The sequence below is a fragment of the Achroia grisella genome, unplaced genomic scaffold (assembly GCF_030625045.1).
Source record: "Achroia grisella isolate CSIRO2021 unplaced genomic scaffold, CSIRO_AGI_Agris_v1 utg537, whole genome shotgun sequence".
Lineage (NCBI taxonomy): Eukaryota > Metazoa > Arthropoda > Insecta > Lepidoptera > Pyralidae > Achroia > Achroia grisella.
This window is the reverse complement of record NW_026712923.1, coordinates 75,583-97,123: the sequence shown is the minus strand read 5'-3', so window position 1 is coordinate 97,123 and position 21,541 is coordinate 75,583. Positions and strand designations below refer to the sequence as shown.

Here is a 21,541-nt window from a genome sequence, read left to right as displayed (position 1 = left end):
AAATTGGACCAATTTTGGGATTTCCTTACATGGTATTCAATAACAATTACTATTACACTTACTACTTTACTTTCAATTAAAACTCACTGTCACTAGTGTACAAATCAGCAGAGTAGAAAACCCTTGTAATCAACAAAACAATTTAGAAATTATAAGGCAGTATTTCATAGTGTTACTTTATGCCTTGAATTTATCATCACTAATTAAAAAAAACCATACCACCCAAAATGTTGATAAGACACTTTAGTATTACTACGACTAATGTTTCAGTCCATTGATACACAGTCAACCAGCATCAAAACTTAATCTATATTTGTGGAGATGTAACAAGAAGTTTACTTACTGATAACAATGTAGATAATGTAGTAAAATTTTAATCTTACTATCTACTTAGTAGAAATATAGCAAAGACAATGAGACACCTCTTACAATAAATAACATCCAAAAACATAGTTCTAGAACATACATTTGACCATTTTCCTGATGTATCATGCCAATAAAAATACATGACACTGATGTAATTTTCTTCTCAGAATGTGTACTAAAACATGTACATCTCTTTTACATGTTTATTTTTGTTTTATTTTGTGGTTTGGGCTACTGTTACACACTTAGAACTGTAGTACTGTGGCCTATGGAGATCTGTTATGTCCCCTAAATATATTTGATGATGTGTGATCTAAACTCAATAGCATTTAAGAGAAATAATATACACAGCATTATGAATCTTATTTAAAATGGCCAATTATTGAACATTACTTAGTAGAGATTGCATTAGAAGACAATTGGAAATTGATAACTCAAAATATTTAACCTTAGGTTCCAAATATGAACTTGGATCCATCTGTCTGTTTATTATCTTTTTTGACTAAAGAGCTAAAGGGATCTTAACAAAATTTAGGTGTGAAGATAAAATGTACCATTATAAGATGTCTTTCGTAGATAGCTTTATAAGATGTCTTTCGCTTTTATAATAAAAATGCAGATACAGTCGTAAGCAACAGATACACTACTAATTGCTTTAGAACTAATATTTTGATATAAATATATTTTGTGAATTCAGAATTTTTTTCAGAATCGTGGCATATTAAATTGAAGTCATTATTAAATTTCTTAGTCTAGGTTCTATGATTTATAACATTTAAACTTAAAGGTAAAGTAATATTAGATTATAGAAATATTATTATTACTACTTCCAAAGTCTGCTCTACTCAATCTCAAATATTGTTACTTCTATAAGTATCACCCCAACATTATACTGAAATGCAAACATAATATAGAAGATATTATAATTCTTTTACAATTTCAGTAAAATGTAGTGGTCCAGGTATGAATGTGCATGATGATATAAGTTAGGTTAGGAATTAAAAACTGACCACTTTCTTATCTTATCATTAAAAACAAGCGATATTAAATACTACTAATAAATTTTAGCCACTAACTTAACCGGAGTGTTCCTCTTTACAGGGGTTTTCCTTCCAGATTTATGGTGTGTATGGCCTTCGCCTCCCGTACAGTTCTCCCGATCACAACTAGACCGTAAGAAGGGTGTCTTCGAACGTGACCTTGACCGTAATTCTGGAACCTCAGGATTCTCCATTCCGACTTTATTTTCTTATATACACTAGGTATCACCTCCTCGACATTTTCGCACGAGACACTACCTTAAGGGCCCTGACCCATTTCAAATAACCGGTTCAAATTCAAATGAGTTCACCGAGTTTTTGTACACACAGACTATTGCACAAGGCGATCTATTTCTGTGGCTTGAATTGATGCCGCCAAAAAGATTGTTCGTAACCAATAACTCTAAGAATATTAAAATGTTAATCTAAAGATCCTAAAAATAATTGATTCATTTATTGCCACAAGTTTCAATTGACAATAACTTTACGTTAAGTTTTAAAAAACGAATCCACCAAAACTCAAGGCAGAATTTCGTAACCGAATATTTCTCACAAAACATAAACTGATGACGTCATTAACACAAGAGACGTTAGTGCTAATGTTGCCAATTCTCTTTATTTATTTTGTTTATAGCAATTCCTTTTCTACTTTTTCTATAAAATTGTTCCGATTTTTACAAAACCATTAGAAACGAAATAACTACCGCAAAATAATATAAAATCCTCCAATAATGTAAAAGATTTATACCTATCGAAATTTTAAAAATGGACATGAAAATATACTAATATTTTAAGTGTATTTTTAGAATTACCTGTGTATAAAAAATACCTTTTACAATACTGATAATGTGTTAAATTGTAACAGAAATGAATTGCCCTAATAGTTTCACCCAAGGCCGTAAAAAGTAATTGCTTTTAGGTATGTTATCACGAAACCCTATCTCAGAAAGATTATACTCAGTATGTAAAAACGATTATTAAATTATTCAATATACTATTTATAATCATGATAATAGGAAAAAAGAGATTTCTTTAAAGTTACAAAAGTTTTGAGCCTATGCTAATACTAAAACTACACTTGGTCGTATAAAAAAAAAAGTTTGTAAATAATTATTTAAATGGCCATATTTTAATCGATATTGATTTAATTGATTAATTAAATCGACTTTAATTTGAATAATCATCAAAATTTTCTAATTAATTCTTTCACAATTTTGACATCCCTAGTGGCTTCTGTGAATGTTATTTTGTTTTGATGTGATACCGAGTTATAAATGTAATTATTACATTTTAATTAATTAATCACCATGGATATTGTGTTTACTAAAATTAAAGAACTCGGCCATGTTAATAGTAAACGTGATGAATTGCGAGATTATTGCAAAGTAAAAATTGAACAGGTTAGAACTCTACAAAGTTATATAGTGTATTTGTTATTGTTATTATTTATATGTTTAATTTTAATATAAAATCTATTTTTATGCTTTTTATTGACAGGTATTATCAGTTTTGGATAGACGTATCTTGAGTAGTGATGCTGCAAATTTATTGGATTGTTTATTCAATGGACTGTCAGATAATTGCAGTACTTCATTCAGAAATAAAGTTAAGGTAAACAGAGTGCAATATTATTAAAGTAAACATGTTGTTTGTGGAACTTTTGATGTAAAGGTAGTAAGTATATCTATATAAAACATGATAGTTAATTAGTAAGTACTATTTATTATACTGAATCTTTAATTTATGTGTTTTAATGGGACAAGTGACCCGATTTCAACGTTTCTTGATGCCAGTTAACATATAATTTAATATAGTAATCCAACATTGCATTTGTGAACTTCGTGATGAATTGACTTGTGGTATCTGGAACAACAATAGTTCCTACAAGCTTACTTCCCTTATGTATGATATGAAATGTGTAAATCATTATTTTTAACAAAGAGTTAGCTCTTCATAGTAACCTATATTTTAAACTCTAATAATTATAGTTTGTACAACTGTTTATTTACTATTATCCCTCATTAGTATACAAACTGAAATTGAAAAGTTGGGCCATATTCATAACATATTATTTAACTTGGCTCACAAACACACCACATTTTTCTAGGTAATAGGTATAGTTCTACAAACAATGAGGAAAGAAACTACATCAACAATGCACTGTAGTGATGTGATAAGTAGATTGTGTTTAGAGTTAGGGAGGATGCCAGCTGAGGACTTGGTGAAATGGTGTGACAACAGTGTGCAGTCCATTGTTGAAAATGCTGATGTTAATATGATGTAAGTCACAGTGTGTGTACAAAATAATAATAATTCTGAACAACTAAGACAAACAGTGTAGCCAGCTATAATAACCAGCTAGCTTTGAAGCTGCTTGATACAAACTATCCATCTAAATCTAGATTAAAAAGGGCTCACCTAGTCACCATCTGAAACAAATAAAGGAGTTGGCACCTGACTGGAAGTGTCTTATCTCTTGATGCCCATAACAGCACAGGATCTGGTTATAGCTGGAAGGTCTGATTGGAGATATAAAAGAAATATGATAACAAAAACCTATTATTTATTACTAAAAATAGGCCAAATTTTAAATATATGTATAAAAATTTTGGTAATACTTTAAGTAATAATAGAATAACATATGATTATTTATGAAATCATAAATGTGTTTAATTAGAAATTGTCAATTTTGCAGATGGAGGGATGTACTGCCGGAGTGTCTTAATGTACTGGCTTCGCATATTAATATTAAACACTGTGGCACAGATATGACCATCACAGAGTACAAAGAACAGTGTGTACGCACATTATGCCAGTGTCGTTGGAGGGAGAAACAACTTGTACAACTCACTGCTATGTTTAAGTGAGATATTTCTTTACAATTAGGAATAAGTTTTACCTCTTCCTTAGTACTATAATAGTAAATACCATACTTTTACTATTGCATTGCTCACAATTGACAGGAAATTAATTTTCATGTTGATTTCCAAAAAATATATAAAATAACAAGAAATTATTTTTAAATTTTCACATAACATTATTAATATAGCTAAATAGGTTTTAACACGAAAAATTTTATAATAAATGGTATTTACGCCTCTCGACATTAAAACTAGGCTGCACTATGGTCATGGTCAAAGGTGTAGCCCCTTTAACTAGATTAATAAATAACAAGAATGCTTAAAAACATTGGCATTGTGCACACAATTATTATGATTTCACTTTATTGTAAAGGGAGTTCTGCCTTCAGCTGTGGGTGTATAGGCAGAGGGGAAAAAATATTTATTAATTATATCCATAATTATTTACAGGGATATGCAGTTAAATCGCAATGATCACAAACAAGTTGTTAACAAACTATGTTCCTATATAACAGATGTACCTCCTGAGAGTCTACCACCATTACTTCATCAACTACTAAAGTAAGAATATTTATGTACTACTAACTGCTACCTGCAACTTCATCCATATGGAATTTTACTTTTTTTTATTAATATAAAAGTAGCCTAACTTATTATTACATTAGCTATCAAGCGAAAGTACTGTCAAAATTCATCCAGCCTTTCAAGCAAAAACATACAGAAAATATTCTTTTAAAATATCTTTTTATGTAAGTATCTTATATACATAATTTCATATGCATTTTGTGAAACACTGTTAATTTTAAATTATAGACAGACAATTCCATTTACAATACTGAGGTTTTATTGCAATTGTGGTGTACATCTTATGAAAATGTTATTATAGTTAATAATTGGTTATATTATATATTTTAAAATAATTATTTAACAATTTATTTACAGGTTATGTAAGACATATAATGTGGAAATAGTGTTGGCGCAACTAAGTCACTATTTTAGCGTGAGACTGTACAGTAAGTTAGAGCCACCCCCACAAGATTCTGAATCTACTACGATGGACATAGATGATATTGGTAAGTAATGCATATTATTGTTTTCTCTTATTACTTATGTTTACCAATATAATAATATATATGTCAATGTAAATAACATAAGTAGTAAAGAAGACTTTGTACAAAGTCATTCTCAATATTGAATGTGTGAAATAAAACTAGACAGAACATTATTGTCTATAGTCTCAAAAAACACTAAATTTCCAAAACAAATTATCAACAACGCCTTTCTCCTCACTCAATGGTGGAATCGTTATTACACGCCCACGTCACAGAGGCCAATTGATTAGGGCACTGCTTAATGCTAATCTCGACTTCCTACAAAGCGCCTGCCTGAGCGTCCTCTATCCCTCCTAAATCCCCCAACGGCTTTGCAAGCTGGGTTCGAAGGGTTAGATACTGAATTATAACATTGATGTTTTCGACGCAAATATAAATATATGGTGGATACGTCCTGTATGTGTGTGGGTGTGCTATCGAATTGTTTGTTAATAAGAAATCTATGTTTCATTACTTCTTTTCTTCTCTATAAGCCTAGAATGTCAGTAATATGGGTATAGGAATACCACAATTGCAATGCGTCATTATCTTGTTGCAGTACGATATAACCCATTGGACCTCAGTCGCTGTCTCTCCACCTGTATCTACCACATCACACAGGGTGCTGCAGAATCGGAGACAATACGGAAGCATCTGAAAGCGTGGCCGAAGACCCAACTATTGCGGGCACCATTCTTGATAGATTTAGCACTTGCTATATCTGACAAAGGGCCAGACTTTAAAACTGTTTGTTTAGATGTAAGCAGTCACGATTTTTTATTTTAAACAATATTAGTTGTCTTGTTAACAATATAAGTTTTCTATGTGAATTATGTATTTAATAATATGTGTGTATTTACAAAAAAAAGTATCTATGTATATATATCAGTTGTCTAGTACCCATAACACAAGCTCTGCTTAGCTTGGAACTAGATGGCGCTGTGTGATATGTCAAAGGATATTATTATTATAACTGTCCTCATTGATTTTCACTAGTTTGTCTAATAGTGATGGTTGTGGTTTCTTCATGTTTTAAATTAGAACATCAAAACAAGCTAACGTCCTACCTGATGGTAAGTGTTAACCGTCGCCTACATACATGAATAGCATTAGATATCACGTTATTTAGTGATACTGCTTTTCTGTTGCCATTCCAAAGGAATAAGACGACATGACTCTGAATACTGAATACTGCTTGACGACCTTGGTGAGTGGTTTTATTATTTCTTTTTAAGTCTGACGGTTCTGGTATTTATGATAGTATTAATGGATTGTCTATGATATTCTCCTAAATTAGTAATAACATGTTTTGTTATACAGGTGATAAAATCAGCAATAGAGCATCGTATTATAGATGAATTGCGAAGTAAAGAATCGGCGTGGTCACGCTCAGTACTGCCACCCGATGTTGATGTACCTCACATGCTCAAAGTACTAACCACTGAGAGGTAATAAGCTTTATACTTAACTAGCTGTGCCTGCAGTTTCACTCGCGTAAAATTTATAGCCTATGTGTATTCAGATGTATAAGCCGTATTACTGTAAAGTGTATTAAAATCCGTTCAGTACTTTTAATATCTCAATCTTAGTACTCTTCAAGCAAAATACTTCTTTAAAATCAGTCTAAAGAATCAAATCTATTTTTTTTTATAACACGGGACAAACAAGCATGCGGCTGACCTGATGGTAAGTGATTACTGCCGCCCATGAGCACTCGCAACACCGGGGGAATTACAAGTGCATACCGCTTTACTTCCGATGGTCGCGGGTTAGATTCCTCGCATGGTACAAACATTTAAGGATACAATAATATGGATATAAGTATGATTGTTTATATCGGTCTGGATGGTTTCTATGTATATTATGTATGTATTTACAAAAAACAACAATCTATGTATTTATATCAGTTTTCTAGTACCCATAACTTGGTACTAGATGGCACTGTGTGAATTAAGGCTAGTCTATACCACATTAAATTGAAAATATATTGTAATATGTGTATCGAGTACTGTCCATCGACATCGACATCGACTATTTTGACAGCTTCGGTGGTCTAGTGGTTTAGCACACCGCTTTACTATCCGATGGTCGTGAGTTCGATTCCTCGTACGTTACAAACATTTGTATTCAGGAGTACGATTGTTTGTATCGGTCTGGGCGTTTTCTATGTATAATATGTATTTATTTATAAAAAAAAATGTGTCCATGTATTTATATCAGTTGTCTAGTACCTATAACACAAGCTCGGCTTAGCTTGGGACTAGATGGCGCTTTGTGAATTGTCCTTTGATATTATTATATATATATTATCAATGCCTGACTATCCTATTTGTTAATACAAACAATAATAAGAATAATGAATATAAGTTCTTGTTCTATTTCAGTGTCAACCATTCCCAATTAACGGTGATGGGTCTTATCAACGTAGCGTTCTTACTACTGGCTGTATCCCGTTTGAAGCCAATCGCACAGACTTGCTGGTCGCACGGGAAACTGATACTGGTGCGATTGAGCAAGTCTCAACCTGAAACCGCACCGCATATATTGACGCAGCTAGCTGATAGACTGGCAGGTGATACTAGCCAACGGCAATATGCAGGTACGTGGTCATGAGGTTTTTTTATGTATGTATTTTTTATTGAGGTCAGGTGCTAAGACCTGTAGCACGGCGACCTGTATAGATCTATTGTGCTCGCCCCTTTTTTTTTTTCAAAGTTACAAGAATTGAAGGATATTCTTAAAAATGAATGGTGATCAAATTCTGAATTTTATCACCATTAGAGGAGGTCGTAACGGTAGTCAGGTTTCCGCACTGAGTGTTTGTGGTAAGCAGAATTACACAAAATAATATAATTCCAATAAGTATTGACATGGACTTCCTCAAAATAACACCTAATTCGATAAAATACGATTTTGATGATTTTTTTATGAGATTAATCTGACTGAATTCAATAGAATCTGAAAATAATAAATTAAATAATTAATAAATAGTATCACGGGTATCATGAAGAGTCTTCAACCATATTTAACCGTAACACCTTACAAAGCAGCTTGCCGGCTGAAATAGTTGAGACTGAGGTACCTTGACACCTTGTATAAATTTCCCTTCTGTATGTACGTAATTTCAGATTGCCTACACGTGCTGTGTAAATTAACGCCGGTATCCGTAGAGCGATGTAGTCAGTTATTCACGATCCTGGAGAACTGCCAGCCGGCGGGCGGCGACTACCGCGCGGCAGCTGCTGTCCTCGACGCTGTACATCCACTTCTTAACTTCAGCCTGAGGACCAGAGACACCCTGATTATGGTCTGCAGAAAAGGACTGTACTCTAGGTAACTGTCTATTATTATTAGCCCTAATGTGAACAAATTTGCAGTTGTATTAAACTAGGTTTTGTTTGTGGCTTTGTTCGCGTAACTTTGAATGACAGGAATGCATACTGTATACTGTGTGTGTGTATACTGTAATTTAGAGAATAGACAACAAACTAACTTCAGCAATATTAGAAAGACCAGTTCCGACATGGCCCGTTTCGTATCTCCATACGCTCTTACTATTTAAGAACGTATGGAGAGACGAAACGAACTACATCAATTTAAAATTTTAAAAAAGAACTATACCAATGGCTCGTAAAAAAATACTCTCTAAAAATACTCTTTGCGAGAATTGGCTTAACATTTAATGTTATGTATTTATTATGTAATTTAATTGTAAAGAATCACTCATCACTAAGAATTATAATTTGCATGCCTCCTGAATATGAGGCGAATATTTGTGCCTAACACTGTAAATGTTGAAGCAAATAAATTATCAATTTATCTACACTGTATTTAAGTTGGCATATTTCACCGTTCAAGCCAGGTTTTCTGGTAGTAAGTGGTAACTGAAGCATAAATGAACAGCACAAGAGACGTCATGTTATTATATCACGTCTGTAATACCACTCATGCGTTGGCATTCTGAAGGACTAAGATGTCATGCCTCTTATCATGTAAGTTGATTGCCTCATTCAGGAGAGATTGAGGTACCTACGTAGACGAATTTAAACAAAGTTTAGCTTAGTAGTGCTAAGTGTTAAGTGAATTTAAAGTGTTTAAGGGAATTTAAATATTAATCTGTATTACTGTAAAACAACATTTATTTGAAAAGAATAGGACGTGAGTTTCTTGTCAGTTCTTCTTCGAAATCATTCCGAACTGCCGCTAGATTTGACATGTAATAGACCTACATGAAAAAAGATATTTAGAAAATGAATATATCGTTTTAGGGACTCAGTGCATCGCTGCTTGTCGCTGTCGGGTCTGCTGAGCGTGCTGGAGCACATACGCGTGTCGCGCAGAACATTCTCGAGCAGCCAGAGTGCCTCCAGCGAGCATTACAGCACGCACTCTTACCTCACGCAGCTCACAGTCGACCTACACGCCACGCAACTCGGCGCCGCGTTAGTACCATTTCAACTAAAGCTGATTGTTAACGCATTAGCATGTTATGTGACAATAATTAGCATAAATAATAATATGTATTTTAATTTAACACTTTGTGTATAACTTTATAATAAAATCATGAATCTAGATTGCACCATCAGCTACCAGTTCTTCAACATGTAGGTCTCGCTGACGATGCAATACTTACCTTTTAAGTCTATAATTATAAGAACTGGCCTCCATCGTGGAACTGCCAAAGGTGTAGTTTCATAAATATTATTTTTAAAGTTTTTTAAAACAACAGATAAAATTTTACAATAAAATACCAAAGCAAAGTTATGGATACTATTTTTAGAGTGACATCAAGAGTACGAAATGAAGCAATGTGCATGGAAGTGGTGTCAATACTGCGTCGTTGTCTTGTCCAAGATGTTGCCGTTAAACAGCTTTTGTTCAACAGTAAGTTAAAATAGCAGAATGAATACAACATTTCTCTTTTATGTTTAACTCTATAGATATTCACTATCAGTTTATATTATCATCTGCTTTAATGAAGGTCTTTCAAAAATGACTTCAAAATATCAGAAATGAAAGATTTCTCATTTATGTTTAGCTCAATAATAATGAGCTAAACATAAATGAGAAATCTATTAATATACAGCAAACTGAGCTGAGCTCGTATTATGGTTACTAAACAACTGATAGAAACTTTTTTGTATGATAATATACATAGAAATCACCCAGGCGCTTGCATACAATCATACTCATAAATAAAAATGTTACATAGTGAAAGAATCGAACCCGGAACCATTGGAAGTCAAGCTGTTTGCTTAATGCCTAGACTATTTAGTTATTACATATTATCATAATAAATTGCAATACCAGTGCAACGTAGATCCCGTTTTTTCAACATTTTTCATTATGTTACGCTTCTATTAGTTGTAGAATGACGTTAAATGGATTATCCAATTTTCAGCGTTATATTATGAGTTATATCATAGATAACATAATATTAATTATCGCTTTTAATAAATAAGATCTCAATTTTGATCACTTCAGAATTGTATGTATGTGCGAAAGAGAAGACTGCACTTCACGAGACAATCCTGGAAACATTATATGAACATATTAGCAAGTATTTACCAGAGAGTAATGATGAAGGGTCGCCTTTATTGCTATACAAATGTGTGCAAGTCACAGACACCGGTGCTAATTTAGTGGTAAGTTTATTACCCTTACGTTTATTATGGATGTTTCGGATTTAAACTTTTTACTATCTCATTTTTTTATATCACTTTTTAGTATTTAATCCATAACTACAGTCACATTTTTGTATAAATAAATTTAATTTCAAAATAAGAACCTATTTTCTTAAATAAGTTATTAAGCTAGGCTATGTTAGATTAAACTTAACATATTCTAAATTTTTTTTTGTCATTGGAATTGCATGAAACAACCGCCACCTTACTACTTATCGTCAAGTAGTAACTGACGCTAAAATACATGAAGAGCACTGTGGACATCATGTTATCACGTAATACTACTCATAAGTTGCCATTGCGAAAAACTAATACGTCATGTCTTTTGTCGTTTATATATAAAAATAGATTATTAAATCAACTAGTAGTTTTGGTACCTTTCCATAGAAAACAAGATCAATGTAGAAATTAATAACTTGTTATATTTAAACTTTCGTATGTATACATTATGTATATTCATAACAGAGTAGAAGGAAATACCTTTATTTACCATAAATTTATTCTTGATGAGACCCGGCTAACTATATAAATAATAGACAACTTAGTTACCAACTAACAGCCTATGCTGTGATAGTTGATGACACTCATTAGCTTTCAAGCGAAGTCAGCACACATTAATAAATTCACCACTTACTATCCATTGTAGTTTCCCAAGTGCTTGGTAGTCATTCCTTAAAAAAAGGCACTTTTTTTATACTACTACGGTGGCAAACAAGAATACGGCCCATCTGATGTTAAATGGTTACCGTAGCCTCTGAACACGCCTTAAACAACGGTTGAATACTTTTATTGAGATAATCCTCAAGTTTTTGAGAAGAGAGGGCGACTAAACCTCTTTATATTTTTATAATAATACATAACGATTTTGAACTTACATATATATCAGCACCTTCAATTAAATATTATATTTTCAGGAACCAATATCACACCTGTTATACGTAATAGCTGAATTTGTTCAGCCCGTAGAAGATGAAGAATTAGAGGATATCCTCGGAAGCCAGAACGCGGAGACTGGCAGTGCTCACTTAAAAAACAAACTAATCCATATCATGGATAAATTGTGTAGAAGCGAAACTTTGGGAGCCATTGACTTGGTAACTATAATATTTTATTGTATATTTTGCTGATGTTGACAAAAGTTGTGAAGGTGTAACAATTATTTGTTGCTCTACATACATCCAAATTCACAAACTTCCCCGTTACTATCGCATCCATACTAATATTATATATTAGTAATTAATTAATAATTAGTTAATATTGTATTTTATATGAATATATTCCTATTTATATTATTCTATACTAAAGTTTAACATCGTGGCTCAGCGGTTATGATCTTATATCATAGCATATCTTTAAATAGGGCATATCTTAATTATTAATTTTATAAAGGTCGTGGCCACGCCTTAAACGTTGGATTCAAATATACTCAGCGAAATGTGGGTATATCAAATGTCGCAATCACAACAACATCGACAGTTGACAATGCCTCTGTCTACCAGGATAACTAAAGAGTTTAAAAAATTCAGAATAATTTAATATTTTCTGACAAACTTTAAATCATTTGAATATGAATAATTTATTATATTACAGCAAGATCCCGGCCTCTCAGACTTAACTCCGGAGTCCAAGGCGAAGAGTCTTAAAGTGCAGCAAATATTGCAATGCTATGAAACGTTGATTGCATATAAGATATTGCAGTGGGTGCCCACTAGTACGGACGCGGCCAAGTCTGTATATTCCTTATACAAATCGTGTAATCAACTTCTGGAACAATTAAAGGTATTTTATATACACCGTTTCGTTGTGTTTCGGACTGCTCTATTGCTGTTAGCAATAGAGCAGTTAGCCGCAGGTGACCTTTACAGCTTCACCGAACGGTAGGGGGTGAGTGCAGATAGCACACCAAACCCGCGGAAGAACTTATGGAGCGGCTGAAGGTCAACTCCCGCTTAACAGATACGACTTTAGTTTGAGGTTCGAACCCCCTAAGGGTTCGAACCTCGGCTCAGGACGTCGTACTTTCCATCCCCGTTTGAATTGGACGGGAGATCGATCGGAGGGCGTTGTACCATATAATCATTTACAGAGCCCAATTTCAGATTTTTTATCAACTTCCCCGTGTCATATTTTAGTAGGTAAAATTTACTACTAGTGTTAATTTAATGAAATTTTTTAATACTAAAACATGAGGTCTCTAAAATTTAAGATTCCCAGTAGTAACGTGCTTTTTCACCCTTGCTAGATTTCACGATTTTACGACGAGTTACACGAAGTTTGCAACTATTTACGCTTCAACCCTTTGTTATTTCTTAAAATATCAATATCAGATCTATAACCTCACAATGTTATGAAATGGAGTTGTAAACTTAATTCAAGAACACACATTAAATTACTAAGCGAACTTTATTCTTAATGCATCCTAATCAAAATGAAATGTAATTTCACATTGTAACAACTTGATCAACCACATCGACATTTGACTTTATATTGATTTGATTCTGACTCTATATTGTCAATAGTAATTAATTAGTTAAGTAATTTCTGCTCAATTTTATTTAGGCACCACCAAAGACAGGGAAAAAAGGCAATAAATCACTAAATGAGACGAGGGAGACGGTGAAATCTCAAAAGAGTCAGAAGTCACAGAAGAAGGGCAAGGCACCTGTAAAACTCTCAAACCTGACAAAAGATAAGGCTGGTCCATTCAAACCTTTACCTTGTCTATGGCATCCTGGTCTCTGTCAAAGAATTATTGAATTATTATACAAGTACGTTAATTTTTTTATACTATAGTTTTATTAATAATGGGGACATTATTATTATTATTAACTTCATATCAATTGTTTAAGTGTGATTGAGTAATTAACATTTTTACAAACTTTTGGTTAGTAATATTAGTAGAATAACTATGCTATTGTATACATGTGTAATATATATTGTATTAAAAGCTATCACTACATTTATCTGTATGTATAATATAAAGCAGTGAAAGAATAAAAAAAAATCTATAATGTATTGTAGAATACAAATAAAAATAGACTGAACTAGTCCTATATGATATTTTATCAATAGTACTATTCATATATGGTCATTTTATCACACTATTCTGATTGCATAATATTAATATTATCCAGGTTATATGTCATAACTGATAACACAATGATAAGACTGAATTATCGTCTTTCTCAACCCAGTATATTCTTAATGGCAACTAAGGAATAAAAGCCAATGTAAGAGAATAGAATGATGTCCTATGGTAGCTCACATACCTAGTAGAAGGCTAATATTCTCCCTCCTCTTGTAGAGTTACAGACAGAGAGAAAGAGAGAGATGCGTGTGGCAGTGAGGCATTTGTGATCATAATAATAATTATTGAAATAATAATATGAAACAGTGAATCGGTGCCGTGGTCTTCGTTAGAGCAGAGTAATTACATCCGCGGTCGTCGTGATTTCCATCGCTGGGCGCTCCGCTGCATATTGTCTGTGCTCACATGTGATCACATGGAGAAGCGATATGTCACATGCAACGTCACCAAAATCGCGGCTGTCATCTACAGAAGGTGTATTTCTCGGTACGTATGCACTTGGTCCTTCGAACCGGATAGTGTAGTTTTAGAAGTTTTTGATCTTTCATCATATAAGGCGTACTAGACACAATACATTTTTATTTTGGATATCAATAGAAATCTGAATGGAATGAACATATGTTTTTTTTAATGGATGATTATGGAATGGTCCACCTCCTGCGCTAACGGTATACGTTACCGGGGCACCAGTAGAGAATGAGTTCAGGTCCGTTAACCCATCGTGACAAATTTACTAACAATTTATCATGATAGTTATCAGGAGGAACTACGTGAGATCAACCTGGTTTTCATTGTCCATTCTATAGAAACAAATTTTAACAGCTTATAGCAATTCAGTGATCTAATGTGATTATTTTCTGTACTATTACTACTATCACTAATACGATTATGATTTATCTAGAAATTGACAATTCAATTATGTATAATATATATATTTGAAATATGCAAATTTTGAACGTACATTTAGTATTAATTCTTTATATATATAACATGTTTCATAAGCACTATACAGTATATATGTTTTTTACACCCAAGTCAGCATATAGCTAAAATTGGTAGAATATTTATTAGTAACTTGTTATTCGTTAAGTCCCTTCAATGAGATAAAAAATATTGTTAATTAATTAATGAAAAATATAGTAAAATTACTTTGTTATAGATTTCAGGACATGTGCGATTTTGATGATCAGACTACTTTGAGCTGTCTAGAAGTATTCAAGGCTTGCTTAACTTTACTCTTCTCGTCGAATTATTCATTGCAAATGGACGGCTTTTTGTCAAAAATAAGTAAGTGTGTCTCTAATATTATTTATAGCATTTTTTTGCCTAAGTACCAATGAGCTGTTGTTAGAGTTGTCATTCCTCAGGACTATGTTGTATTTATCCTATAACTCACTGCTATATATTACTCTTCAACAGAAAAACATATTACAAAGCAAGCAGTTTATATAACGGTATTATTTCCGATGGTCGCAGTTTCGATTACTCGCAGTGTATACTTTTGTACTCATGAATATAATTGTGTGATTTGATGAGTATATTATGTATGTATTTAAATATGTTTATCCGTTGGCTAGTACCTAGAAACTTCAAATTGCTTTGTGAATTGTCCAAGAGTATGATTGTTTGTATCGGGCTGGGTGTGACAAACAAAAAGTATCTATGTATATATTATCTATCTTTAATTATTTACTTTAAAACCTACAAATATTATAAAGTTGATTATACATTGGATCCCGCACTAGGCGAACCTGTATGGCGGGAGTCCACAAAAGAATTGCCAGACGATTAATAACTATTACAGATCAGCGAGTAGAGAAGATTTGACATTATTATAAGAGATATTTTAGTTTGATTTCATAAAAACATTCCATAAAGTTGACTAGTACCCGTAACACAAGCTCTGCATATCTTGGGACTAGATGGCGCTGGGTGGATTGTTCAGGGTTATTATTTTTATTACTTACGTAACTTCAATTTTTCCCTGCGTATACATCCTTAACCTGTGCCTACCTTCCCTTTGACAGCCGGTATACCAGATGTAACAGCGTCAACGCACATAGCAGTAATCCTGGAGAACCTCTTATTGGCGCTGCAGCAGGCGGAGGCTGAGAGTGAACAAGAAGAATCCGACGCGGTCGCCAAGAAGATTGTAGCAATGCTGGTGCAAACGGCTGGCCTGCTGCTTGATGTACCCGTGCCACACTTAGCTGAGATGACCAATGTAAGAGTTGTTATGTACTTAATGGATATATATTCTTTCGTTTCATTCCGCTATAATTAGCATGTGTGAGACTACAAAATTTGAGTTCACACCCACTGCAGTGTGGACTCAAATGTGTATGGTCTGTATCCACTCAGCCGTGGGTACACAGACTCATCACAAGAAGAATGAGCTATAAACTTGCGTGTTGCTCTTTTAAATAAATGTTGTTCTAAGCAAATACATATTAACAAGGATTAGGTATGCGATAATCGACATAGAAAATGTGAGTTTAGTATTTAATTAATTAAACACCATGTTTAACCTGATGATCAGATGTTAATCAAACTGGAGGAGTACATCCGAACAAGTAAGCAGGATTGGTTGCCGATGCTGCCGGCGCTGTTAGCTGCCGGCTATAGGGACCAGCAAGAAGCACAGATTCTTGACGAGCTGTTGTTGAAAGTTGCAGAGGTGCTGGGCAGGATCGATGTGAGTATCCTTTTTATTTGAGTATGGATGTTTGTTAGTCTTACTTAGCAAAAACAACTGATAGGATTTCAATAAAAATTTACAATAATATAACTTATATTATTATATTCAGATAGAATAACGCATGGGCTATAAAATTCAGACGGCTGAAATCGCGGGCACAGCTTGTTATAAATATATTAAATTAAACTCTAAAAACCTATTTCAGTCACAAGCTTCTCACAGCGATTGACTTTAATAGTTAAATTATACATTGTATTATCAAAAATTCTACTTGTATGTGTTTGTGGCCATTCGTGTTTATGAGGAGAAATATATAAATTATATTAATTAAAAGTAAAATGTTAGGAGGAGGACACATCAGCGGGTGAGGAGTCCACAAACTTTCCACTAGTGGACAGTAAGTCGGGACATACGGTTTTAGCACACGTGTGCTCCCACCTCGGGCTGCGGTTCCGCTGCGTTGACCACCTACTCCAACGCACCCGAGACCTCACCACCGCCGTCACACTCGCCACAGAATCCCACCAGCAGAGGATCGAGAGAGGTTTGTTCCACAAGTATATAACTCCTGTAAAGCTCAATGTGGATCTTCACCCTCGCACGTGATAGTATTTTGATAGGTCAGAATTTCGCATAAACTTGAATGACGAAAAAGATTTATCCCCGTAGGTGACAAACAAGCATATGCGCCATCTCATGGTAAACGATTACCGTAGCTTATGGACGCTTGAAACAGCAGGGGTGTCACATGCGCGTTTTCGACCCTAAAATCTACATATAAATAATAATAATAAAAAATATCCACGTAGTAAGGAATTAACCTGCTATTTATTTGAGCATCCTCTTAGTTATACGATATTATTATGTCTATATGAGGACAGTATTTATACGAGAAGACGTTTTTATTACAATTTTTGCCATATATAATCCATACAATTTGCCCAGATTAATTCGGATACTTCCAACGTTATTGCTGTTCCACAGAGCTGAATGAGCTGTACAAGTGCATAATACTGCAGCTGTGTTCGCTAACGACGTGGGTGTCTCGGTGTTGCAAGCTCCGCTGCAGTCCTGGTGCCGGTAGCGACCGCGTGCTGGCGGTCGCAGTGCGACTGTTTTCGCTGTTGGCAACCCTCGCCCGCCATCTACCACCAACTGTGGCACAACATCTGCGGTCAGAACGACATTATTTTTTATATACACCAATAATAATAATGAATCTATACTCATTTTTTAGGGTCGGCAACGCGCACGTGACACCCTTTGTGTCTCGGGCGTTCATAACTTACGGTAACCATTTACCGTAGGCCGTACGATACGATACGATACGAATAATAGATTTCGGTGCCAAATTTAACTAAAAGAGTAAATTTTTAAATGTTTGATTTATCACTAAATTAATATAGAAAAATCGTTATTAAAATTATTTGGAATATGAATATTAGTTTCTCATTATATGTTTTGAAAATCAGTTGCTTAATGCTCATGGTACACCCTCTGCCCAGAATTATACTGATTTTTATTATTATTTAATCACTTGTTTTGTTGTAATTACATCGAACAATTTCGAAAATTTAGCAATATAATATATTACTGCTAAAATTGTGAAAGATACTTATATTTTTATGACCATCCTCTTCCCGGTCCTCAACACTCCTTGGAAAGAAGTACAGCTCTCTTTTATTAAATTACAATATATGGTTAATTTCAATCTCTTGACAGAAAATAAAAAACACAGCACCTACTCGCCGCATGGTGCTGTAGAAGTAGTATATGTATGCTTCTCCTGTGGAATAAATATGGATGAGAAATTAAAGGGTACAAATGCATGATACTTAGTGTACATAAACCTTAAGGCAAGACTACATATGTCTGATAAAATACGAGGATCACATGACCATATGATATGTCTGTGGTGCTCATCATCTGTCTGTCCGTCCCTATGTATGCTTTAAAACTACGCGACGGATTTTGAAGCGTTTTTTTAATAGATAGAGAAGATATGAAGGTTTATATGTATATTTGATTAAATAATGAATTATATGTATAATACATGTACAGCCGGGGTGGGTAGCTAGTATAATTATAAAATAAAAAATCTAAGATACTATACACAGCCTTACACACGAACGATACCAATTTTCTATTATTTTATTAAATATATAATTAATATATATTTCTTAAAACAGTTTTGAACGTCTACTGAAACTGTGCGGAAAGAAATTTTCAACGGTCACAGACAACTTGATTACGTACCTAGAGGGTTCGCAGCAGCAACAGAACGCCAGCAAGGTGCTCCGTGACACTAAACTCATACCGCGGCTCGTGCTCGAAGCAGAACAGTTCAGTAAACATGTGATACTGCTCGCCAATAAAGGAAATGTAAGTGCAGCTAACTGGTCCAAATTCGACTATAATTAATTTAACATTCAGTAAGACTATAGGCAAATAGTTTTAAAGAAAAACATTATTATTCTATTCACAATTTGGCTACAGACTTTAATTATAAAGAAAAGAGTATACATGCGTGTATGTGTCATATAAACTTTTTGGTAGTGTGTGTAATATTTTTTATCGTTTTAATGTACTTTTTGTGCGTAATATAAAAAAAAATATTAGCATTCTGTTCTGTGCGTAATTTCATACTCTTCTGTGCGCGCAATTTACGTAAAACCAATATTTTTATAACGTCTAATACCATAAATATTAATTTATTATTAATTTATTTAATAATATATTATTAATACATTTTTAGCATTTATCATAAATATCCGGTTCGAAAGACTAGACAGAACTTAATCGAATTTAATCTGTTTCATGCAAACCTAGGTACCAGATTTTTTCATTTGCGGTACAGATAGAGAGAAACTATAACCAACGTCTGGTGTATTTTTAAATATATAACAATTTTCCTTTTGATTTCAGTTAAATTATCAACAGTACCTATCTTTGGGTACGGCCCGTGACTTCAGAATAAAAGCGCCAGTGTTACAAGAGGCGCTCAATGCCAGGGAGGAGCCAGAAGTGGACGACAATAGTGATAATGGTATTTCAAATTTCAAATCAAATCAAATAATTTATTTCCAGAGTACAATGCTTATAGGTTTTATAATATTGAATGTTATGTCCAGTATGTTCAGCCTGCATACAGGAGTGCGTTTTTTTACATTATTAAATTTATGTCGTTATAACTTTGTAATTAAATTAAAATTAATAATTAAAACAATTAATCATTCATCAGGATTACGGGATTATTTAAAACTTACCGTATTTACATTACTCTACTATATAAAAATGGGGGAAGGGGATAGTTATTAATGTGCACTGATGACCCCATAGCTAGCAATGTAGGTTAGGTTGATCTCCGCGCGATTCCGTCTGGAAACCACCATGATAAATTTCTGGCCAGTTTCTCACAATGGGCTAACTGACCTGATCTTAAATTAAAACTATATAAAAATCAGCAAGTAGAGTAAGAGTGTTTGTTGTTGAACTAATTCAAAACAGCTTGACCGATTTTTATAAAATGTTTAGTCTACAATTGTTAGGTCCAAGAATAGGTCGGAGGTTATACCCCTGGGTGATGCCACAATTCAAACATATATTAATAATAGAACCTATCAAGAATATTCTACACTTGGAGAACACCTCTCTTTCAACCTCTAGGACGTAATGAATAATGATAATAATAAATCTATTTCTTGCGAACAACAATACAGTAACACAGTTCCACAATTTCATAACAGTTTAGGAGGGCAACGAATTTACTTAAAGATTATACACAAATCCATTTTGTAGTAATAAAAATCATTAGGGCACAACACTCTGTTACATAATGTATATTTACTAAATTAATTTCAGATGAACAAATAGATATAAACGACGCAGCGACGGAGATACTCGGCAGCGGCAGTGACCACGATGGTAACGTTGATGATAATTCACGAAGAAAGAAAAAAAGGGTCTCCAAAGTTTTGAAGGGTAAACGAATTTACTTAAATGGTACACAGAACATATATATACAAACCAAAATTATATCTATAAAAACCATTAGGGCAGAATTATCTAGAAATTATCGAGAATTTTATATATGTATTATCTAATATATAAAAATCTCGTGTCACAGGTTTCGTGTTTATACTCCTCCGAAACGTATTCAATAGGTCTGAGAATAGGTTTATAACTAATTTCCATAGATATGTGTTATGAGTGGCTCACCTCATATTTTTTTTTCTTATTTTATTATATTTATTATTTAATATATGGCTTTAAAAATAAATACAACATACATAAATTTTCAGCTTTCTAGCATCAATCCCTATCTTTTAATAGCGATTTTAATTTATATGGCAAATCAACGTTTGTCGGGACAGCTAGTAGGTATATGTAAATTTATTAAATTTGTTTCAGATGAACAAATTGATATAAGCGACGCAGCAACAGATATACTGGGGAGCGACCACGACGGAAGTGATGAAGATAATTCACGAAAAAAGAAAAAAAGGCTGTCATAAGAAAAGAAAATATACATTATTATATTTTTATACTTACTATGTTCTGTTAAATATATCAATGTTTTAAAATGATACCATCAGTTGTTTTTAATTACATAACCCGCTGTAGAATCAACAATACGAAATCAATACAGAGTATTTTTGTCGTAGATGTATTGTGCTCGCCCATAATAGAAACATAGGCCAGTCAGGGACAAGA

The 21,541-nt window shown here is 33.5% G+C and overlaps 2 protein-coding genes across 2 annotated transcripts in view; one reads left to right on the top strand and one right to left on the bottom strand.

The window, feature by feature from the left end:
* LOC131847533 (klaroid protein-like) overlaps positions 1–1,982 on the bottom strand; it is a 36,161-nt gene extending 34,179 nt beyond the window's left edge. Inside the window, exon 1 of the mRNA XM_059197112.1 lies at positions 1,443–1,982. Within this exon, the coding sequence (XP_059053095.1) occupies positions 1,443–1,600 (158 nt within the window). The 5' untranslated portion in view covers positions 1,601–1,982. The remainder of the gene's footprint in view (positions 1–1,442) is intronic.
* Positions 1,983–2,640: 658 nt separating this feature from the next.
* LOC131847532 (Fanconi anemia group I protein) lies at positions 2,641–21,347 on the top strand. The gene is made up of 26 exons (XM_059197111.1): positions 2,641–2,806; positions 2,904–3,017; positions 3,514–3,686; positions 4,102–4,269; positions 4,718–4,828; positions 5,210–5,340; positions 5,918–6,117; positions 6,679–6,806; positions 7,743–7,957; positions 8,487–8,691; positions 9,627–9,800; positions 10,139–10,242; positions 10,843–11,003; positions 11,957–12,136; positions 12,633–12,821; positions 13,602–13,810; positions 14,437–14,616; positions 15,290–15,417; positions 16,158–16,354; positions 16,670–16,825; positions 17,174–17,372; positions 17,813–18,002; positions 19,018–19,210; positions 19,754–19,874; positions 20,690–20,809; positions 21,239–21,347. The coding sequence occupies exons 1-26, from the start codon at positions 2,714–2,716 to the stop codon at positions 21,340–21,342; spliced, it is 4,143 nt and encodes a 1,380-aa protein (XP_059053094.1). The 5' UTR covers positions 2,641–2,713; the 3' UTR covers positions 21,343–21,347.
* The last annotated feature ends 194 nt before the right edge of the window (positions 21,348–21,541 follow it).

Bases quoted from the DNA above. Each gene is read 5' to 3' on its own strand.
- LOC131847532 (XM_059197111.1), top strand. From the start codon at position 2,714: ATGGATATTGTGTTTACTAAAATTAAAGAACTCGGCCATGTTAATAGT. The intron at 6,118-6,678 runs GTAAGCAGTCAC...TTTGTTATACAG, and splicing joins TTAAAACTGTTTGTTTAGAT to GTGATAAAATCAGCAATAGA. The intron at 7,958-8,486 runs GTACGTGGTCAT...ACGTAATTTCAG, and splicing joins TAGCCAACGGCAATATGCAG to ATTGCCTACACGTGCTGTGT.